Below are 19,211 nucleotides of genomic sequence, written 5' to 3'. Positions count from 1 at the left end.
TAAAATATTCTCATTGAGAAAATCATGTTATCACTTATATTCCAGCAACTTTGTAACTGTCAAAATTAAATAATCCTATTCAGGGGTGGGACACACACAAATGTACCTGATGAGCAGTAAAGTGGAAGAAGGCACTTGCAATATTTGTACTGACCTACAATTGTTACACAGATCGTTTGAGAAATGCCCACAAATGCACAAGAAAAAGACAAGAAAATGCAATGTTTTAAATAGACAAAAGATATGAATCAGCGATTCACAGAGAAAGAAACCTATGAAAACATCCCCAACCTCAGCAACAACACAAGGAAGGCAAATCAAAACGAGACACCACTTTACACCCACCGTATTGCCAACATTTGAAAGTCAAATAATTTCAAGTGTTAGTGATGACAAAGGAAAATGAGATCCACCTTGCTCTGTTGATGGGAGGATAAACTGTTTATGATCCCTGAATTACATAAATTACAAACTAGTTGGGTGAAAAAAATTAACATATGAAACAAGGCAGCATACCCTTGCGAGCAAAGTCTGGGTCGAATTGCACGGGCATTAAGTCTTAGAAGAGCTCAATAAAGATCAATCGAGGCTGCAGGAGGGGCGCCTGGCTGGCTCAGTCCTAAGAGCATGAGACGCTTGATCTCGGGGCCATGAGTTTGAGCCCCATGTTGGGTGTAGAAATTACTTAAATTTACTCAAATAAACTTAAAAAAAAAAAAAAGGCTGCACGATTAGGGTTAGGCTCACGGAAGAAGTCATACTTGGGCTGGACCTATAGCATTGAATAAGATGGGAACAAGGGGAGCAGAATAAAGTAGGCATTCCAGCGAGAGGAAGCCCGTGTGCCCTGAAGGGCGCAGTATACTGTCAAGGAAGAGTGGTGAAACCGCATTCATTCCAGAACAGGACACCTGCTGGGAAGGGGGACACCAGGCTAGAGAGGGTCTTCTTCAGTGCTTCTCGAGTACTGCAAGTGACAGTACCATAGAACGTTTGATCGGAGAGCAGCTAACGGAAGCCGATCGTTTTACAGATGGGGAATTTGAAGTCCACAGAGCGGGCGTGGCTTGTCTAAGTTCACACAGCGTCATACAAGCAGTCTGGAGACATGACTGGCAGGAAATTTCTGGGTAAGTTGGAGAAAAGGTAGGAGTCAGGAAGAACTACAAAGTGGTGAGAGAGATGTAGAATGGTAAAGAGAAAAGACAAAGAAAAATAGCCTGAAGGGAGAAAATACAATACTGGAATGTAGGTTCTAAGTAGGTTCCGGAAAAGAGAAAGAAGTCAGTGATGCTGTGAAGTTCCCCTGTGGAAATCCTTGCTCAAGCATTGATCAGCTTTCCCATGTGCCCAACGCTATTCTAAGCATTCTACAGATATTAACTTATTTAGGTTTCACAACAACCCTATTAAGGTGAACACCTTTGTTATCATTGTCCTTTGACAGAAAATAATATCAAGACACAGAGAGGTTAAATAACTCGCCCAAGGGCACACAGCTAAAATTTGACAGTCACAGTTGAATCCCCAGCAGTCTGGTTCCTGAGAGCATGCTATTAAGCGGTACGTACGCCGCTGTTAGAAATCAGAGCGGAGGTGGGTGGGGGAATGGGATAGGCTGGTGATGGGTAGTAAGGAGGGCATGTATTGCACGGTGCACTGGGTGTTATACTCAACTAATGAATCATCGAACTTTACATCGGAAACCGGGGATGTACTGTATGGTGACTAACATAATATAATAAAAAATCATTAAAATAAAAAAAAAAAGAGCACACTTATGATGAGCACTGAGTAATACACAGAATTGCTGAATCACTATATTGTACACCTGAAACTAATATAACACTGTATATTAACTCTATTGGAGCTAAAATAAAAATAAAAACTGGAAAAAAAAAAAAGAAATGAGATGGTTTAGAGGAGGGGCCAATCCCTGGGGATTGGGTCTTTCCCCTTTAGGTTAGATTCTGGTACAACGTGAAGAACAGAGACTGTCTCACCAATACCAAAATATTTCACTGTTCACTTTAATGCCACCCCCTCCTCCAAAGCAATTCCCAGAAATTAAGGAAAGCAAGAAGCAATGCATATGCCAAGTAATTCACCACCAGTAGTCCCCTGTCCTCTACCCTCACTTCTGCTCAGGGCAGCACCACCACAGCTCTCCTCAGATAATCCGCTCCGGCCAAAGAACAAATTATTTGCAGGGAACATGAATTGTGGGCCCTTCCAGGCTGTTCACACTTCGCTTCAGGAGCCTGAATACACTGTTTTCACAGAACCAACATCACTGAGTTAGAACACCATTTAGAAGCTTATTTTCCTCACTACTGAGCTCCTGATTTCCCTGCTATGGTGAAGGCTGAAAGGAGTTACGTATTTCTCAAGGCAGCCTCTACTAGCCATAAACATTTTCACAAACAGTAAGATGAAAAAAAAATCCGCAAACAGCTTCCTCCACCGTTTTGTGAGCAGATTATCAGCAAGTAGCTCTGCCCTCGTTTTTCACATATTTTGCACAAACTGATAGAAGTAAAAGCCACCATATGGCGCCAAGACCAGGGAACAGGAGTCAGAAGTGGAGTTAGGGGTTTTCCCATTTCCCTCCCTGTTGAGGGCAAGCCGCGTTCAGGTGAAGGCATGTTGGATTTGAAATGAAATGACAACCCACGCAATATTAAGAAATAAGATTTATTGCCCCAAAGTGGGAAGGGAGGTGGTCGTAATAGGAAAGCCACTCAGCGTTCCCCTGGGTGCAAGCCGGGGGACAGCAGAGCCCCCAGCTTCGAAACCTGTACACACGCACACGCACACACCACCAGGGGCATCCCAGGGACTCCTGCTCTGACAGGGAGAGATCCTGGGCAGGATTTGGGAAACCCGAGCTCCCGCTGCATGCATGGTCGACACTGCTGGCACCAGACTCTGGTCAGGAAGAATCAATCTGAGGAGAGAGAAGGATGGAGGAAAGCCATCAGGGGGACCTCCCTCCTCCCCAAAGGCCCCTCCCGGCCTGCTGCATATCCTAGAGAAGTTGATCTCTCCTTGGCCCCAAGTCAGCTCCAAGTGCCCCTCCTACAGCTCCTCATACCACTCCTCTCCCACCCAAAGCCTTGACTGTGATCCGATAACTGTGTGTGTGTGTGTGTCTGTGTGTGTGTAACTGGGACCCCAACCGGAAGGATGTCCATGGGGCCTGAATCAGGCCTCCCCACCCAAAGGCCTCCCCATACCACAGGATGACGCTGACTGTATGTGGCCCCCATGGTTCGCCCACCCACTCCAGATGCCTTGACGTACCCCCTGAGCAGGGCTTTCGGAAGTAGATGAGGAGCACTAAGCCAACAATGATACCCAGCACACCCAGGCCAAAGGCCACACCGCAGAGCACATTCTCCAGAAGATCAGAGGGCAGCGCATTACGGGGCACTGGAGAAAAAGGGGAACGGGTCAGCCTGGAGACTTGGTCAGTGAGCCCCCCGCCCGGGGAATTACATGGGTGTTTGGGATGAAATAGGAGAAACCGAGGCATGAAAAACTGAAGTTGCTCAGGGTGCGAATGGACTTCAACAAGATCCAAGCAGAGAAAGAAGGCCCTCCCACAGGTCCATTCTTTTTTGCCCCCACAAGGAACCAGGCTTCCAAGGAGAAAGTTCTCACCCCAATAGGCAACTGCCGTGTGGTTGTCAATTTCATGAGTCACAATGCAGGAGAAAAGGTCAGAGGGTGCTGGTGTGAAGTTTAAGTAAGAAAAGGCCTGGAAGCTGAGTTCATCAACGGCGGACACAAAAGTGGGCCCTATTCCCTCCACAGGGTCCAAGTGATGCCTCCAGTTCACCGTCAATGTGGGTGGGAAGAGATTACTGACAAAACAGACCAGCGTGTTGGGCTTGCCAAACTCCAGGGGCTTCAGTGTGAACATGTCAACAACAGGAAACCCTGGTGGGAGGGTTGAGGTGGGAGGGAAAGAAGTAACTAGTTTAGATGGTACCCCTGAGTTTGGAAGGGGCGTGTCACAGAGAGGGGAGGGCAGAGACCGAGTCAGTGGGGCGGGCTCTGGGACAAGACATGAGGGAGGAGCTCGGGCTCTGAGGGAGGTCTTCTTCCAGGCAAGAACCAGACCTGGACCTAGAGGCAGAGCCAGTTCCAGGCCACCCTGGGGCCCTCCACCCTGACTCCCCTCAGGGCTTCCTGTCTAGACCTCACATGGGCATCTAATCGTAGGCTGTCTTCTTACTGAAACACGGGCACATCATCGGATACTTCCGCTCTCCCCTTCCATCCTACTGGGCAGAGCAACATGAGCTCTAATATTCAGTAGGCATCAATCGGTCCCTGTTGCATTCATGGAGTTCAATAAATAGTTCTGAACACCTACTATGCCCTAGGCACATGTCTTTGCCCCACAACAAAAACAGAGCTGGTAAGGGGAGACCCAGAAGGCATTAGACGAGGGGGCTGGCGTGAAAGGGAATAATTCGGCGTACAGGTGGAGGAGGTTAAGAATGCAGCCCCTTCCCCACCCCCAGAAAGACCCCTGACCTCTAGACACAGGGATGTGCCCTTCAAGTTTTGGTCCTATTTCCTGGATCATAGCCCAGCAGAACGCTTTTTCAAAGAAAATGGTGGAAATATCTCCGGGCTTCTGAGTCCAGTCAGCAAACTCAGGCAGGCGAGGCACTCGGGTGTTCTGGGTGAAGTCGAAAGAGAAAAGCTGGTCCCCGTCATAGGCTTCCGAGAGGCCGACGCTGGGACTCCAGTTCTGGCAGTACATCGTGTGCAGGAACGTGTGGTTTTGCAGTTCGTCCCGCCACACTGGAGCAGGAGCTGCAAAGGAGACGGGGGAGTCAGCGAGGGGGGCGCTCCTGCGCCTCTTTAGCTTAGAAAATAGCAAGGCCTGCTTCGGGCAGAGGGGGTAGGGTTGGGGCGTAACCCCTTCTTGGGTCTGTTATTTAGGCTTTCCCTCCCAATGGGGGTGAAGAAGAAATTACAGGATCTCTCCAAACTTCTCCTGCCCATAAAAAGGCTAACTGTCTAAAGTTGTAAAAGTGAAAAAGGTCTACCGTCAAAAGTGACAGATACGAAGTCACAATGCTGGCTGCGTGCTTGTGTGCAGCACAGAGGCATCTGGCCAGGGAAGTCATTGCAAGCTGAACTCGCGCCTGCACTCCGCTCACCAAGCCATGCATCCTGGCACAGGGCTGCACCCTCCCAAAAAAGCAATCTTCATCTAACTCAAAGAAGGCCACCATACTGACTTGTGAAGGCCTTGGGTGGGTTCCCCAGCCTTAGAAGGGAGGGCAAAGGAATGGTCATGGCCACCCCAAGCCACAGATGACACTGACCCTTCTTACCCCCAGACAACATGGTAAGCTGAAAAAACCTCCAGGCTTCTCTCTTCAGCCCCTTCATTAGCACCAGACCTCTCTGAAAACGTCTTCACCTCCTTCAACCCCCCCCCCCAGACCCTGCAGTGACAGGACCGGGGGACCTAAAGTTGCAGGAAATAATTCTATTCTTTGACACTCCTGGCAAGAATCTCCCCCCACACACAGTAGTGGGAAATTTCTATCCAGTACTCACTACCTAGAATAATAGATATTTAAAGGAAGACGGATCTTGCAGATTAATCTTGCATTCTGCCCCATCCTTCACAAAGAAGGAAACTAAGGACCAATAAAGTTAAGACACTTTCCAAAAACCACAAGGTGAGTTGATGACACAGTGCAGAGTAGACGACTAAATAGGACAGTGAAATAATATTTGTTCAAATCCCAGCTCTGCCCCCTTCCAACTGTGTGAATTTGACCACGTTAGAGTCTCTGAGTCTCATTTTTTTCCATCTGTAAAATGGATATAATAATCCCTGTTTCAAGAGATTGTCCTAACTGGAATATATAAAGCACCTCTGACATTGTTTGCATCCTTCCAGAGTTGACCTCTTCCCCAGTTCTGCTATTGTTTCCAGTACTCCATAATACTTTTCGCCACTTACACAGCACAGGACTTCAAATGCAAAGAAGACCTCCAATGCTCTGGATGACTCCCTAGGCTCTAACCTGTCAGGACTGCCGTAAAGGAGAGGTACTGTCATACCTTCAGGGGCGGTCCGGGAGGAGGGCAGCAGCCACAGGAGCTGTAACAGCCTTAGCAGTGCAGCTCCTGGCCTCTGCTCACGATCCATAGCCTCACACCGCACCGTGGGCTAAGAGCTACCAACCAGCTGCCCCAGGGCCCCAAACTCCTTCCCCAGATCAAGTTCCGCCAGCTACTTCCAATGGTTGCCTTTATCATTTGGCTAAACCAATCACAGAACTGTAGCGTTTAACATCATGAGTCGCTGGGGAGAGACACGGTACCAGCAACCTCTTCAAGACTTGGCTCTCTCACCGGGCGGAAGTCGGGTGCGTAACTGGGCTGGGAAGACAATGGAGGGATGTCTGCCTCCTGCTGGGGATCCCTCTTTAGTATCAAGCGGTCAGCTTCAGCCTGTAACCTAGGTAATTGACTCTTCAGAGCAGCACCACCTCCTGGCAGAACGCTGCAGCGGGGAAGCTCCTCTTCCCACGGCAAACTCCCAGGGTTCTTCAGACCCCGCCTCCTCCTCCCTCCAGCCCTCCCTCCTCTTTCTCTCTCTCAGAGGTATTCGTCAGGCATTAGCTCTAATTCATTCTGCAGAAATACATGGAAAATTTAGTAAGTGCTATTATTGGGTCCGGTGCTAGAAATACAAAGGTGAATAAAGGATATTCCTGCCTTCAAAGAGCTTATAGTCTGCAATGAATAAATCATTACACAACAATGTAATATATTCAAACAAGAATGTGCCAAGTGTTTTGAAAGTACTAACTTAATGAGGATGGAGGAATAGGTGGACATAATCAAGGCTTCTAAGAATCTTGAAAGAAGAACAATTTGACCAGCAGAACATGAAGGAAGAGAAAAGCATTCTAGGGCAAGGGACAGGCGGATATGTGAAGGTCAAAGGCATTCAAAGCTCCTTCCCTTGGAGACACCTGCGTGGTTGGATGTGAATATGGTGTGGAGGCTACTGATTGTGCCCCTGTTTGGTGGTGGGGTGTGGGGGACTGTCAATATGAGCTAGAAATTTAAGCGAGAGCCAGATCACATAGGCCATGTTATACCACAAAGAGGGTCTGGCTTTTAGAGATATTAAAACTGGGGAGTGACACAATTATTTTAAATTTTAGAAAAATTGGTCTGACATTTCAAAGGATGGCCTGGAGCTTGGAAAAAATTGAACTAAAACTGCTGGTCAGAGTCTATAGTATATTGCATCAAAATAAAAAGTTGCACACACCCACACACCACTTTTTTAAGCAATATAGCAATAATTTAGGTGAGAAATGATAAAAGCCTGAATTAAGTCATGAACAGAGGAGATGGAGGGAATAGAGTGTTGATATAATTACGAGGTAGAATCTAAAGGGCTTGGCTACTGATTAGCCCAGTGGAGAGGTCAAGGCTAACATTAAGATTTCTAGATTGGGTGGCTGGATGGGTGGTCAGTAATGGGCTACGCTGAAATAGAAAAGAATACCATAGAAGCAGGTTTGATGAAGAAGAGAATGAGTCAGTGTTGTACATGTTGAATCTCAGATGCCAGTGGAAGAGCCACGCAGGAGACGTGAGGTACATGGGTATGGATCTCAGGTAGGGGCTGAAAAAACTCAATTTGGGAGTCATCAGCACAAATGTTGAAGCAGAAGCAATGGACAGACTGCAAGCAGACTGTGCAGACGGAGCAGGAAGTGACACAAGGACATAAGTCTGCATGGGTTCCAACCCCAGCCCTCTTATCAATTATCATCCAGGATCTAGTCGGGAACATAGAACCACTCTAGGTCTTCCAGACTGAAGGAATTTAATACAGAAAATTGGTTACAATGGTGTTAAAAGGGCAAGAAGTACAAAAGGAAAAAGCATGTGTCTGGAGGCACAAATAGGAAAGAGGAATACCTAGAAATCAGAAGCTCCTATTGCCCCCTACACCTGCTGTTGCCCTGGGACAGACACCATCATAGCTGGTTCTGGATCTGCTGAAAAAGCTTCCTCCTTCTTCAAGTCTGGATCATTGAGAAGGTGCTTTCTCTACCTAGGAGGCTGGAGTCCAGAATCACCCATTCTTGCTGCTGCCATATCTACAAGCACTCTGTTAGAAACTAAAGCAGGAAGCTTCTCATTTTCTCTTGCCTTCTTATCTCCCGCCAGCGCCTCCTACTGAGAGAATCTAAGAGCAAGCCAACTGGCTAGGAAGCCTGGGAAGTACATACCTTACAGACTCCTAGGCCAAGCAGTCCAGAACACAGTATAGGAGGGCGAGTGTAGTACTGGCACCAGAAAACAACCAGTACACAGACATGGACTAATTTGTAGGAATCTAGTGACACCAGGAGCATCCAGATGGCTATGAGAGCTAAGAGTAGAACAAGGAAGAAGTAGATTCAGAGAAACAGAGGTGTTCCATGAAGAAGGACAAGGTCAGCGTTATAAAATGCTACCCAGAAGTCAAAGAAGGACTAGAAGTGTCCTTAGATTTGGTAATTATGAAATGGTTGACAAATGTATTGAGAGCAGTTTCAGTGTTGTAGTGGGAGTTGACTCCAGATTGTGGTGGGCTAAGAAGCAAGTGGGAGGTGAGGAAGAAACTGTCACTGTATATGCTGGAAGTCTAATAGAGAAGAAAAAGGGAGAAAGACAGAAGGGGTGGGGGAAGAGGCAGTGAGAAATATCTAATGTGGCAATTAAGTAATCTTAGAAATTAATCTATGTGTATATGGTCCCTCAGTATTTCTCAGGCTTTCCAAATCCATACTCCCTTTTGAAAAATAAATAACAGCAGCAATAATAGCCAAAACCAGAAACAACCCCATGACCTCCTGGGTATTCTGAAACACTAATGTGTGAACGCACCTGTGAGTGTGTGCGGTGGGGGCAGGCGGAGTGCCAAGTCTGGGGTAGGGTTTGGAAATCATTGTGTTACACTCCAAAAAAACAGAACATCTTCCCAATGTCCCACTCTTTGCGGACTAACCCATCAGCAGGTCCTTCAGTGGGAAGATAGATTCAGGCCCTTGAGGGGAAGCAGAAAGGAAGTTTATGACATCACCAGGACTATAGGGGGAGACATAGAGCACATAGCCACAGAGAGTCTGAACCAGGGATAGGCAAACTTTGGTAAAGGACCAGATAGTAACTACGTGGGGCTTTGTGGGCCACTCGTCTCTGGCTTGGGTACTCAGCTGCGGCCCAAAAACAGCCACAGGCAACATGTCAATAAAAGAGCATGGCTAGGCTGGTTTCCTCCCCGCTTTTACTCCCTCTTCCTTGGCATCTCCTTCTCAGTCTCCTTCGTGGACCACTTCCTTTCAGTTACTCTTTAAATCGTGGTCCCTGGAGTTTCGTTCTTAACCTTCTTTTTTACTTATGGACACTGAAATATAAATTTCGTATCATTTTCATGACATCATTCTTCTTTTGCTTTTCTTACACTTTAAAAATGTAACCATTTTTCTTAGTTCTGAAGTCATGTAAAAGATGGTGGGCTGGATTTTGCTCCATATCATAGTTTTCTGAACACCGTTACCTGTGTGTGGTCAGAATTGGGATGGGGGACTGAAAATAAACCAAAGAAGGGCTCCATTCCCCCTTGGGGGTGGCAATGGGTTAATGAATACATTGCGGCCCAGACAGAACAGATTGTTTGGAAGGAGATCTGAGGGGAAACAGGAGGAAGAAGACTGCGTGGTGGGAAGGCTAGAAACAGGCTCTGGGTGGGAGGAAAGAGACAAAAGGGTCCAAGTTCTCCACAGATTAGAGTGTGGACAAGGTCAGGGTGAGCAGATATATAGCCACCTATCCTCAAGACTCTGGCAAGGTGTGGTTAACTCTTTTCTCTCCCAGTATAAATAGTAACAAGTTCAAACAGTTATGACTACCCTTCCCTCCATGCAATCCTTCTTCCCGTCAGGACTCTCCAACAAGTTCTGTAGCAGATATCTCAAAAAGAGTCTCTAATTAGTTTGGGGAGGTAGTACTTGTGCGTGAGAGGAGCAAGGCAACTGGTTCTGTATCCCAGTAACTCACCGTCTATTTTGGTCATTAGATAGGAATGTCCCTGAAAATAATGGCCCCTGTAAATCCAGTAGGCCATGGCTTTCTAACACAGCTCGCCCATCCCTTTCCAGTACTGCCCCATTTATTTTTCCTAGAAGGCCAAATTTCCTGAAAAGGTATGGGTTCCCATATTTCCACCTTTATTCTTGCCATTTAATCCATAACCCTCAACAATGAGACTGTTCACCAATATTTTTGTGTCGTTAAATCAAATGGACTCTTTGCAACATTTAACACTGTTGGCCATGCCCTCCTTCCTAAAATGGCCTATTTTTTGGCATCCTGTATGGCACCCTCTCCTAGTTTTCCCTCCCATTTCTCTGGCGTCCTCTTCTCTGTCTTCTTTGTGGACTCCTTTCTTAAAAGTTGGTGTTCCCTGGAGTTTTGTCCTCAACCTTTTCTCTTCTTACACTACATTTGTCCTGGATGGCATGCCTTCGGTTGCCACCTATTTGCTGATGTCTTCCAAATCTACCCCTTGAGCTCAGATCTTGCCCTCGGTTCCATACCACCCAGATACCCAACTGCCTTTAGGCCTCTCTACTTGACCTCCACAGAGTTCTCAAACTGTATCCTCCACAAAAGTATCCCTCAAGAAATGTTTTCAAATGCAAATTTGATAGTAGCAATGCTCTATTTTTAAATTTATTTCCTCACAGAGGTAATAAGATACCAAATACATTCACATAGTAATTTTATTGCATAATCATTTATTATATTGAATAAAGTTCTTTGAGATGTAGGCAATAGAAACCAATTCTGGCTAACTTAAGTTTTAAAATGGCAATTGACTGGAACGATACTGAGCGAGTTCATGAAATGAAAGGAAGAGTGGGATAAACTAGCCTCAGGAAGGGGAGCCTCAGGGGCCTTAGCAGCAAGGGTTGAGCTGCCATTAATTACGCCTCACCTTCAAAGACCTCCAGACTCCATCTTTCGAGTTTCACATTGCTGGGAGAGACAATCTGACCCACTCAGCTTGTATTAGTGTGTATCTCTGGATCAGTTAGCTGTGGCCAGGCACAATATCACCCCTACGTATCAGAGTTATTTCCAGAGAGGGGAGAATCATCATGAACCAAAACCATATGGCATCCCAGACAATTGCATGAGATCTTCTGAGACATAAACATGAGGGTAATCTGTGTAGTAATGCTCAGACAGCATTTCCCAACTAACTGCCTGGGTGATACATGCCTTCCACTTGATGATCTCTAGTCTGTCACAAGTCTTGCCACAAATTCAAAACACACTCATAATACGATTCAACGTTGATTTATTAATAATAAAAATATTTACATTCCACTAACTGATTTCCTTTGGATCTATGACTAAAAGAAGTTTTATTTTAAATTTTGCTATGAAAAATTTCAAACAGGGGCACCTGGGTGGCTCAGTCGGTTAAGTGTCTGACTCTTGATTTCGGTTTAGGTCATGATCTCAGGGTCGTAGGATTGAGGCCCATGTCAGGCTCTGAGCTCAGCGTGGAGTCTGCTTGTCCCTCTCCCTCTGCCCCTCCCCCCACTGTCCCTCTCTATCTTTAAAATAAATAAAATCTTTTTTTAAAAACTTCAAACGTACATAAAGGAGAAGAATCTAATAAATCTTCATTGTACTCTCATGAGTTTCAATACTTTTCAACCTTCTAAAAACTCTTCCATTTTTGTTTCATCTATTCTGTTCCACATCCTTTTTTTTTTTCTTTTCTGGGCTATTTTAAACAAATTCTGTCACTACATTTCTAAGATAAAAACTTTTCTTTTAATATAATACAATATTATCACCACAACCAACAAACTTAAAAACAATTGTTTAACTTAATTTAAACCAACCTGTGTTCATTTTTCCCCAAGTATCTCAAAAATGTCTAAATTTTAAATGAAAAGCAGTGTCTTATGGTTTCCAAACTGCATCCATTTCAAAAGTACTGGTGAGTTTTCTTTTTTTTTTTTTTTAAGGATTTTATTTATTCATTTGAGAGAGAGAGAACAAACAAGCAGTGGGGAGGGGCAGAAGGAGAGGGAGAAGCAGACTCCCCACTGAGCAGGGAGCCCGATGCAGGGCTCGATCCCAGGATCTGGAGATCATGACCTGAGCCAAGACAGACACTTAACCATCTGAGCCACCCAGGTGCCCCAGTGAGTTTTCTATTTTACATTATGTCTCATAAACCCCAGTTGATGGTTCAACAATGAATTCTAATAAGAAAATTAAGTTTAGCAATTACTATCTTGAATGCAACTCCATCTCAAAATTCACAAAACTAAACTCATCACCCTCCCTTCCCAACAAGTTCCAACTCCTATATTCAAGACCTCGGTAAATAACTTGACTATCCAACCAGTCATCTGAGCTACAAATCTATGAGTCAACCTTGACAACTTCATCTTCCTCAAACCTTCTTACCCAATTTTTTACCAAGTCCTATCAATTCTACCTCATTAATAACTCTTGCATCTGTCCTTTCTTTTCTTCCCATTCCCACTGGTTCAAGCCTTCATTGATTTGCTTGCATTTTCTTAGTCTTTTTTTTTTTTAAGATTTTAATTATTTATTTGAGAGAGAGAGCATGGGAGAGAGAGCATGAGCAGGGGGAGGGGCTGGGGCAGAGGGAGAAACAGACTCCCCGCTCAGCAGGGAGCCTGATTTGGGGCTGCATCCCAGGACTCTGGGATCATGACTTGAGCCAAAGGCAGACGCTTAACTGACTGAGCCACCTAGGCGCCCCATACAACTTTCTCTTTCTTGATCTGTCTCCAGCCTTATTTTCTAGTGCTGCCATAGGAATTTTTTAATTTCGCATATTTGATCACATACTTTTGTATAAAGGCCTCCAACGATTGTCTGTAATCTGCTTTCCTTAGTATGATCCTTAACAACCTGGATCCCATTTAACCTACTTCTATATGTCCTTTGAGATGAAATCTCATCTCCCTCAGGAAGCCTTGGAACCTGGAACGGAGATTAGTAGCCTGTTCTGGATGCTTCCACAGCACCCTGTGTCTGCCATTACCATCATTTTTCTCGTATTACTCGATTTATATATGTGCTTCATAGTCACCTCACTCTCATTGCAGGATCCTTCAGTAACTATGCCCTATTCTTTCCTTTTACATTCTTAGCGTCCACCAAGAAGGCCCACCAACAAATGACTACTCACTGGATGACTGTGCTGTTACTAAAGATGTTGAAATGGAGACTGAAGAGCCTTCAAGCATTAGATGAATGATAGATAATCCCTTCTAACACAGGTACTTCAACGGTAGGTCTTACTAGGCATGCCTATGGGCTACTCTGCAAATACTTTTCTCCCCACTGCCTTCCCTGTGTGACCCACCATTCTCCACCCTCTTTCCATTCCATTCTAGGTCCTTCCCAAGCTCCTTGCCAACTGCCACTTTCTTCCTACTCCCTTTCACCTCCTATTTCAGAGAGCAAACCTAGTTATCCATCTCGCACTTACCCTCATTCCCATCTCAATATATCTCTTCACATCCATGTTCATTCTTTCTTTTAACTACCTTATTAGGATGTAGCAATTCTGTCAACTACGAGGTTGGAATTTATTATTCCATATATAAACAAGAAAACTGTGGCTCAAAGATGTTTGTTTATTTATTTACTTATTTATTTATCTAGCAAATATATATTGACCACCCTCTATGTGCCTAGCAGGATGCTGGACACCAGACATCTATCATCATCAAACTTATAATCTAGTGAAAATAGAGACATTAAACAATTATACAAACAAATCTATAAAAGCAAATTGTAAAATGTACTATGAAGGAAAAGAACTGAGATCCATAAGATTAACTGGAGTGGGGAACCTAGTGATAGTGAGATGGGATCTGAAGGGTGAGTGGGAGTTAGTCAGGCAGAGTGGGAAGAATGCTCCCATGGAGGGAACAGCATACGTAAACCACTAAGACAGGCAAAAGACGGCTCCTTCAAGGAAGTGAAAGAAGTTCAGTGTGGCTGGAGCATAATCAGAGAGTAGAAGATGGTAGATGAGGCCAGAGGCAGGCAGAAGCAAGACCGCATGGGACCTTATGGACAGGGAGGCCTGGGCCCTCTTCTAAGCATAGTTAGTCCTGAGACTGTGACTGCTTTATTCCTTCTCATCTCACGTGTGGATGCATGCTAAGATTCCTAGTTCACCTACCTCCAGTCTCCCCAAAGCCAATCCATGGTGCACACTGTTGCCAAATAAATCTCCCTATAAAGGTACCTCTCACCTCCCCTCTCAGAAAACTTAAAATAGCTCCCTTCTTTCTACAATATTCAGTCTAGATTTCTTGGCCTGGGTTTTTAGGTTCCCTATACTCTGCATTCTACCCCCAGTTTACAGAAACTATTCTCCAGTATCAGTCATGACCCTCAATTACCAAGCCGTGAGTTTTCCCCCTTTGTTCCCTTCTACCTGTCTGCAGAATCTCACTTCCTCATTCAATCAGAACAAGGCTCTTAACCTGCAGTCCACACGCCACAAAATTCAGGGGTTCATGAACTTGGACGGAACTTTTTTAAGTCACTTTAATTTTCAATAACATCTAACTGAAATTTAATTTTAGGAAATGTAGAAAACAAATCTTTGCAGTACTAGCAGTACCTGTAATGTTGTCATCAATAGAAATCATCAATTAATATTTTCATATCACATACAGACATCTCAAAATATCTCTATAATTACTGAGTTGTTAGACCTGCCAATAAATCATTTTATTTGTTACTTAAGAACCACATGTATTATATTAATATGGAAGCACATATTACTGCATCATCACACATTTCTTTCAACATTCTGATAATTGTATATTTCATTTATGCGTTTATAAATAGTATTGTCAGACAAGGTCCTAAGGCTCCACCAGACCACCAAAGAAGTCCATGGCACAAATAAGCATAACAACTCCTGCTTAGTCATTTATTCAACAAACATGAAGTCCTCACTGGGGCCCTCTCTTGTTCTGGTACCCTCACATTAAGTCATTTTTCTTTTCCTTCTTGTTTGATGATCTTCCAGTGGTTCCACTTCCTATTCTGCTCCCTGTATGAGGATCTAACCCAAAGCTCAATCCTTGACTCACAACTAAATTCTGTTTTATACTTCCTCCCTTATAAATCTCACCCACTTGCATGACTGATTCAAACATCAATTCAAAGATGACACTCAAATCTACCTCTCCTAATCTTTTTTTCTCCAACTTCAATCCTAGATTTTAAACTACCTGCTGTGTCTAGCAACCAGAAAAACAGACCATTCACAGGCAGACTGCCTGGGTTCACATCTCGGTTCGGATCACTTACTAAAAGTGTGACCACAAGTAAATTATTTAACATCTATTGCTTCATTTAAAATATGGGGATGATAATAATACTATCTACTTTATAAGGTGATAAGAGTTAAAAGAGTTAATGTATGTAAGGCACTGAGACAAGTGGATGGCTCAGCTGGTTAAGCTTTGGACTCTTGGTTTCGGTTCAGGTCATGACCTCAGGGTCATGAGATGGAGCCCCACATCAGGCTCCACACTCAGCCAGGAGCCTGCTTGAAATTCTCTCTCCTTCTCCCTCTGCCCCTCCCCCTGCTCAAGTGCTCTCTCTAAATAAATAAATAAAATCTTAAAAAGAAGAAAAAATACACGTAAAGCACTTATAACAGGGCCTAATACATTTCAAGTACTCAGTAAATGTGAGTGACCACTGGTCTCATCTCCTTTCAACCCCTGACATTTGTACCTGGTGTTTATAAACACGTATAGTGCTAGCTACTGGGAATATGAAGATAGGGTTCTTACCTAATGACATAACACTGATCAAGTCATTGCTCAAGTGACTCCCCACCTGGTCCAAAGTTAATGGCACTGGAAATCTTTTACAACACTGCCTCAGACAAATTTATCTTCCAGTCTTCTCTCCTCCTGTTTTACCTCTTACAGTTTATATTCTATTCCGGCCAGACTGGACTGCCCTGCTCTCTGTGAAGATGGCCTGTGCTGTTCTGCTTCTGTCTTTCCTCACACCATTCCAATGTCTCAATTATGTACTTGATAACAATGATTATTTCCAACAACTCACAATGATTATTTCCCCAAAACTATGAATGATGCCCCATAAACATACACATTACAATTTCATCTAAGTCACACATTTAAGAATCAATTTCCTTCAACATTTGCTCACTTTGTGAGCACCTCAACATTGGCCAGTTCCTGTGCCGAGAGCTGTGGGTATTTTTTAAAAAAAGAATACATATGACCCTGTTCTCAAGATCAAAGTCTAGTAAGGGAGAGAAACATGTAATCACATAAATGCCATTCACTATGAAACGTACAATCATAAGAGGAAGGGACACCAAAGAATGAGCAGTCAGCTCAATTTGGGAGGCAAGAGTAGGCTTTTTAGATAATGGATTTGGGGCTTAGATGTATTGGAGAAAAGCTTATTCCATGTAAGAGAACAGTATGTGTAAAATACAGAGGCATAAGCCAAAATGGTCTGTCTGGGGAACAGTTCATTATGGCTGGAGTACAGGACCCAAGGGGAAGTGGCTAGACGCAAAACTGGTGAAGCAGACAGGACTTTCCGGTAAGCATAGGCATTTGGACTTTATCACACAGGCAACGAGGAATTAATACAGGGTTTAAACAGCAGCATATGGCCAGAGCTAGTTTGGAAAGCTCACTCCTGGCAGTATTGTGGTAGAGGCAGAGAAGAAAATCTAAAGCAGTTCAACAGCACTTTCTGCAATAATGGAAATGTTCTATCATTCCTGCTGTCCAATATGATAGCCACTAGCCACATGTGGCTAATGAGAACTTGAAATGTGACTAGTGCAAGGGGGAACTGAGGAATTTAAAATTAATTTAAATAGCAACATGTGCCTAGTGGCCACTGTAATGGACAGTACAGCTTTAGAGATAGGGAAATCAGTTAGGAAGCTGTTGATGTAGCTCAGATGATAGGACTATGACAGAATGTGATTCAGTAAATACTTTAGAGGCAAAATGGTAAGTCTTATGGATATAAAGTTGGCGGGGGGGGAGAAATTGAGAATGGGCTCCCAGATTCCAGGCTTTGTGACTGAATAGCTGCAATTAGCCAGGTTAATACAGAAGCCGACCTAGCGTGCACAGATCGCAGCAATTCTGAACTTGTTGAAATGCCTAAGGGTTATTCAAGCAGTAATATTTAGTAGCAAGGTTAGCTCAAGAGAGTCTTCTGAACTCTCTGTAAAGATGCACATTTGAGAGGCTTGGAGCCACTGAGTGAGATTAGAGAAGATGAACAGAACTAGAAGCAAAATGAGGCAAAATCCTGGCAAACTTCAACCTATTGGAAGAGGCTGAAGAAGAGTCCATGAAGGAGACCAGAGAGGAGCAGTTGGACAAGTAAGAAATGAAACAGGTGAGACCGGCCACAGAAATCATGGGTGTAGAGAATTTCAGGAAGGAAGTGTGATCAAATGTCAAATGCTTCAGAGGTCAAGTAAGGTGAGAGCTGAAAAGTGCATCCTGACTTTGCCAATTAGGAGGTCCTTGGTGACATCTGCCAGAACAGTTTCAGTAATGGAAGAAGTGGGCTGAAGAGTGGGAATGGGGCTGAGAGAGGAAAATTTAGATATTTTCAGGGCTTGACTGTGCAGGGTAGCTCAGAGGTAAAGAATCTACAAGCCGACAGGATATCGGTAAGGTTTTCTTTCCTTTTTTTTTTTTTTTTTTTTTTTTTTTTTTTTGAGGCTGGCAAACCAGTAGAAGTGAGAAGTTAAAAATGCCAATTGGAACAAATTGGAGGATTGACTAGGTCTAAAGAAAAGGAATTTCCTTAAACCGAAGAGAGGACTTCTAGTACAATACTAAAGGATTATAGACAAGGCCCTGTTCATAGAAGAGAGATGGAAAATCGCGAGTTCTGCAGGTTGGTTCTTCTGTTCTATTGGGTGGGAATAGGGGTTATGGACTAGAGTGAAGATGTGAACCCATACACTGAGGATCAAGGGAGGGATTACTCGCTATAAACAAGCAAAAGTTTTGCTTTAGGTGGCAACAGATTCACCATAATATCCTTAGATTTTTACGAGATTGATTCAACATTGAGAGAATGAAGGGCAAAGCCCTAGGAAAAATAGGAGTTTTAACTGAAATGGTAGAGAATGAGATCAGTAAGAAAGTGAAAGTGACCATAAGGCTGGTAAGTTTTGTGGAAGGCAAGGAATCGAGGCTGGGAGGCCTCAGTGAAACGACGAAGTCTAGGTAGGTTCAGGAGAAACAGAGGCTGTAAAGCTGTCTAAGACAAAGATGCCGAACAAAACGCCCACATCTACCTTCCGCACCTCATTTCCCGCCGGAGGCACCAAGAAGGTGATAAACTCCCTTTCCCCTGGTCGAACTACACCATGCCCGGGGAAGGGCCCCACCCTGCAAGCCCTCACATCTCCAGGTCCAGGCCCCACGCTCCTTCACTGACAACTTGGCGGGGCGCGTTTCCGGGGCTCTGTCTAGGACGAACAAAACAGCACCTTAAACCCGGATAAAAGGAACCAAACCACGCATCCCCCGGGCGCCCGGCGCGGCGGCTGATACTAAAGGAGGGGCAGGGGAGGCAAATGACCTGCGCGCAGTGACGGCTTCCGCCCCACCCACTGAGCGCGCTCCCAAGCCTGGCGAGGGAGCGCGGGTGCCCGCGAACGCATGCGCTCTGTTGCTCTCCCCCGAGGGCTCGGGCGCGCCTTTCCCCTCCCCCAATCCGATCTCACCCTTGCGCTTGCGCAGTGCACGTTCTCGGGCAGCGGCAGCCATGCTGAACCCGTACGGAGAGGCTAGTGGGGGGGACAGGGTCGACGACGGCGGGATAGGAAGCCGGGGATATGGAGAAGCAGCGGCATTAGAGCGCCCTGGGTCTCTGGAGATAGGCCAGGGCCATGCGGCCTCTTTGGCCCCTTGCGCGACCCTCAGAAACCTTCGGAAAACTGGTCCTCGTGGAGGGGGGGGGGAAAGGGGGCGGCTGGCACGTGACCCGGGTCAGCCAATCTGGGTGTTGCTGACGTGGCGGCGCGGCCCCGACGATCT

The 19,211-nt window shown here is 45.0% G+C and overlaps 1 protein-coding gene across 2 annotated transcripts; it reads right to left on the bottom strand.

Annotated features, from left to right (window-relative positions):
• Nucleotides 1-2,680: 2,680 nt before the first annotated feature.
• On the bottom strand, nt 2,681-19,076 carry LOC103665508 (HLA class II histocompatibility antigen, DM alpha chain). Of its 2 annotated transcripts, none has more exons than XM_040644780.1 (5): nt 18,899-19,076; nt 4,546-4,830; nt 3,664-3,942; nt 3,304-3,432; nt 2,681-2,947 (listed from the first exon to the last, which is right to left on the bottom strand). In XM_040644780.1, the coding sequence occupies exons 1-5, from the start codon at nt 18,939-18,941 to the stop codon at nt 2,943-2,945; spliced, it is 741 nt and encodes a 246-aa protein (XP_040500714.1). In that variant the 5' UTR covers nt 18,942-19,076; the 3' UTR covers nt 2,681-2,942. The 2 variants fall into 2 exon arrangements, with proteins under 2 accessions (XP_040500714.1, XP_008691674.1); XM_008693452.2 differs by lacking the exon at nt 18,899-19,076 and adding an exon at nt 6,100-6,273.
• Between the last annotated feature and the right edge of the window lie 135 nt (nt 19,077-19,211).

The sequence above is a fragment of the Ursus maritimus genome, unplaced genomic scaffold (assembly GCF_017311325.1).
Source record: "Ursus maritimus isolate PB19 unplaced genomic scaffold, ASM1731132v1 scaffold_30, whole genome shotgun sequence".
NCBI classification, from domain to species: domain Eukaryota; kingdom Metazoa; phylum Chordata; class Mammalia; order Carnivora; family Ursidae; genus Ursus; species Ursus maritimus.
Note: the sequence above shows the minus strand (reverse complement) of the source record. Positions and strands in the feature narration are given on the sequence as shown.

Coding starts and splice junctions, on each gene's coding strand:
- LOC103665508 (XM_008693452.2), bottom strand. CDS start 6,187: ATGGATCGTGAGCAGAGGCCAGGAGCTGCACTGCTAAGGCTGTTACAG. Junction 4,831..6,099: donor CTCCCGGACCGCCCCTGAAG/GTATGACAGTAC, acceptor TCTCCTTTGCAG/CTCCTGCTCCAGTGTGGCGG. Junction 3,433..3,663: donor CACGGCAGTTGCCTATTGGG/GTGAGAACTTTC, acceptor CTTTTTCTCCAG/TGCCCCGTAATGCGCTGCCC.